This window comes from Coptis chinensis, chromosome 8, assembly GCF_015680905.1.
Source record: "Coptis chinensis isolate HL-2020 chromosome 8, ASM1568090v1, whole genome shotgun sequence".
NCBI classification, from domain to species: domain Eukaryota; kingdom Viridiplantae; phylum Streptophyta; class Magnoliopsida; order Ranunculales; family Ranunculaceae; genus Coptis; species Coptis chinensis.
Window position 1 is genome coordinate 20473468 of NC_141463.1, and position 3517 is coordinate 20476984.

The window sequence follows — 3517 nt, forward strand, 5'->3', positions numbered from 1 at the left end:
GTTTCTGTCTTGAGGTCCAACCGTATCATCAGTTTGAGATATACTGTTTCGCACCTCATTTATGCTATATGATTAACTTTACTTTTGTGTTGCATGCCTTGACAATTGACACCCACTTCATACTGTGGTAGGTTTACTGGCTTACTGCACAGAAATGTTCATCAGCATGTATCAGTTACATGAGTTAAGGAAACCTGGCTTTCATCTTCGTCCATGAGTAAAGGAAAAAGATAAAAGTAATCAGGTATCCTCTCAGGAGTGGAAAAAAAGAAAGAGAAAAATCAAGAGACCCCTTGTGAGTTAGGATACACTCATAAAGCCATTTGAGATTGAGAGGAGTATTTCTAAAGATGAGTTGGTTTCACGTTCTAACCCCTGAACCCCACGTGAAGTTGCAAATTTAGTTCGGCAGTTTGGGGAACTCATGAGTGTGATTTCTCGTTGTAATAGGTTCGGAAACCAAAGGTTGCCTTGTTCGACAAGTAATCCTATCAATGCAAAGGTGCAAAAGAAGCTTGTACAGGAGTGATTCATATGAGCACAGGAGTAGAAACCAGCTTTCCACTTTCTAATATGTCTGCTCTTCCTTGTTGCATTGTTTATTTTCAGGTGATTCGTTACCCATAGGGTATATATGGGGCAAACCAGATCCCTACATTCATTCCTTCTAACCATGATATCTCCTCCTGTTCGGTCAGAAACTTCAAAGAATTTTCTTTTGAAATTGGACAACAGCGCAAATTGGAGGGATGGCCCTTAAAACACCCCAATTTCAATTCAAAACAACTGTAGAGGACAGTGTTTTGTTATAATTACTATCAGACCCATTTCCCACGTCAAAACAACTCACGGACCCAGTTTTTCTATTTTAATAACCCTCAAAACAAATTAAGTTGGCCCAGTCTATTATAATTTTATTAAATACCTCTTTTACCCTTTTGTGTGTTAAGTTATAAATCGAAGATGTTTTCAAAATTAGAAATAAACAACGCGTTCTGGTTTCAATCGATTACTTCTTCTCCCTCAATTGAAAATCGAGTGGGTTCTTCAACTGAAGGTTTCAATCTATAGCTTCTTCTTCTTGCCGTCTAAAAATGTTCTTATTCAAACTTTGTATTAGGTTTTTATATTATGTTTTGTTTTTTAGATAAGATCTGTGATTTTGGAGATATAATTTGTTTATAGCAATGATATAGTTTTAATATCATGTTTGTAATGAAAACGCTATTTTATGTACTTTTCTTAATTGAACTTTAGGTTTTGATTTTGATTTTTGCTATAAACAATTATTGTTCATACGAATTTGTTGTATGAACAATCATTGTTCATACACAAACAACTATGAACAACCAATGTTCATAGTAGTTTTAAATATATTTGACGATGAATTTTTTCTTAATTGAACTTTAGGTTTTGATTTTGTTTTTTGCTATGAACAATTACGTATTTGTTGTATAAACAATCATTGTTCATACCCAAACAGCTATGAACAACCAATGTTCATAGTAGTTGTAAATTCATTTGACGATGCATTTTATTATGATTTTGCAGTTTATATGGATCATAGTGTGATTGGAGTTTTTTGTTACAATGGTGGTAGTTTTTCCATTCGTATTGGGTTGGATTCTTCTATTAGTGGTGTTGCACAAGAGTTACATGAAAAATGGCCTGAGTTGGGATTAAAATATTATAATATGTGTTTCAACCGTGACGAGAAAGATAACCTGATTGAATCTGATGGGGAGTTGCATTCTTTGGCTTGTTACTATTTTACAAAGAAGATTGCAATTGTTGAGATCAGAGTGGTTGTTTGTGTCACTTCGTTGATTACCTCTAGTGGTTCTATTTCTGCAAGTTCTTCAAGTTCATCAAATTCTTCAGTTAGTGGTGGTGGTGGTGGTGTGGTTGTTGTTCGTAAACCTTTCAAGTCTGATTTTTGGGCAAAAAACTTTGATGGTGGTGTTGGGCAGTGATTTGCTTTAGGTGCGCCTGAGTTTCACTGTAAATTGATAGAGTATTCGATTGTTAGTGGTTACAAATATGAATTAATCAAGAATGACGAGTTTAGAGTGACTGCGGTTTGTGTGAATAAGAAGGAGGGAAACTGTGAATGGTGTATACACTCTTGCGATACATATGGAAGTTTTGAAATTAAAAAGATTAATCTCACACACACTTGTGGTTTTGCATTTAAAGATTACAACCATCCTCCTCTCACTTCTTATCTTGTAATGACATATTTTGGATTTTACTAGAGATAAACCATTTTTGTCATTGGGAGATATTATTTCCTTTTATAGTCGTGAGTATGGGCTTAAGATTTCTAAACATATGAGTTATGTGAGTAAGAAGTTGGCATTGATAGAGTTGTATGGTGATGTTTTATCCTATAATGAACTTTTGTGGTATACGAAGGAGTTGAAGTGAAAAGATCTTGGGAATTGTGTTGATCTTCAGGTGAATGAAGAGAGTGGAAAGTTTGAGAGGGTGTTTGTTGCTTTTGAATCGAGTATTAATGGTTTTAAATACTGTCGAGCAATGGTGTATTTAGATGGAACCTTCTTGAGATCAGAGTATAAAGGGTGCTTATTGGCTGCTACTGCCAAAAATGGAGATCAAGGTGTTCCTTTATTTTTACTTTCATTTCTTATTTTTGAACATGTATTATTGTTCATATCTGCTTAGAGGTATGAACAATGAGTGTTCATATCTATTTTGGGTATGAACACTCATTGTTCATATCTATTTTGGGTATGAACACTTATTGTTCATGTCTGTTGTGGGTATGAACACTTTATATCTGTTTTGGGTATGAACACTCATTATTTATATCTGTTTGAGGTATGAACACTCATTGTTCATATCTATTTTGGGTATGAACACTCATTGTTCATATTTGTTTTGGATATGAACATGTATTGTTCATAACTTTTCAGGTATCTCATATTTGGTTATTTTTTGTGGTTTTGTAGGATTATTCCCTCTTGCTGTTGGTGTTGTTGATATTGAAAATGAATTAAATTGGTTTTGGTTTCTCAATATGTTTAAGAAGGCTTTTGGGTATGAGAGAAGGTATACCTTTTTGAGTGATAGACATCATGGTTTGCTTGTGAACATTCCTCTTGTATTTCCTGATTCCAGTTTCTGCTTGTGGCACATGGAGAACAACCTTCGAACAGCTTTGTCAAAGACATGTGGTGTTTCAAAATATTTGGTGGGCTTATTCAAGAAATGTGTTTATGCTTCCACGCATGAGGAGTTTCAGGAGCACATGGCTGAATTGTTGAATATAGGTGGAGATGCAGTATCTAATTTTCTATCTAGGGCACCTTATGATAATTGGGCTAATGCATACTTTTGTGGCACCCGGTATGGTGAGATGTGCTTTTCTTTGGGAGAGTGTTTCAATAGCTGGATAGACAAAGAGCGTCATCTGCCCATCACAGCCATGTTAGATGAAATTCGCATGAAGATGATGAAAATGGCATCGGACCGGAGGATGGAGTGCAAGAATTAG

At 35.1% G+C, this 3517-nt stretch overlaps 1 protein-coding gene across 1 annotated transcript; it reads left to right on the forward strand.

Moving 5' to 3' along the window:
* Positions 1-2331: 2331 nt before the first annotated feature.
* On the forward strand, positions 2332-3517 carry LOC147480449 (uncharacterized). The gene is made up of 3 exons (XM_086578656.1): positions 2332-2340; positions 2458-2620; positions 2973-3517. The coding sequence occupies exons 1-3, from the start codon at positions 2332-2334 to the stop codon at positions 3515-3517; spliced, it is 717 nt and encodes a 238-aa protein (XP_086434782.1).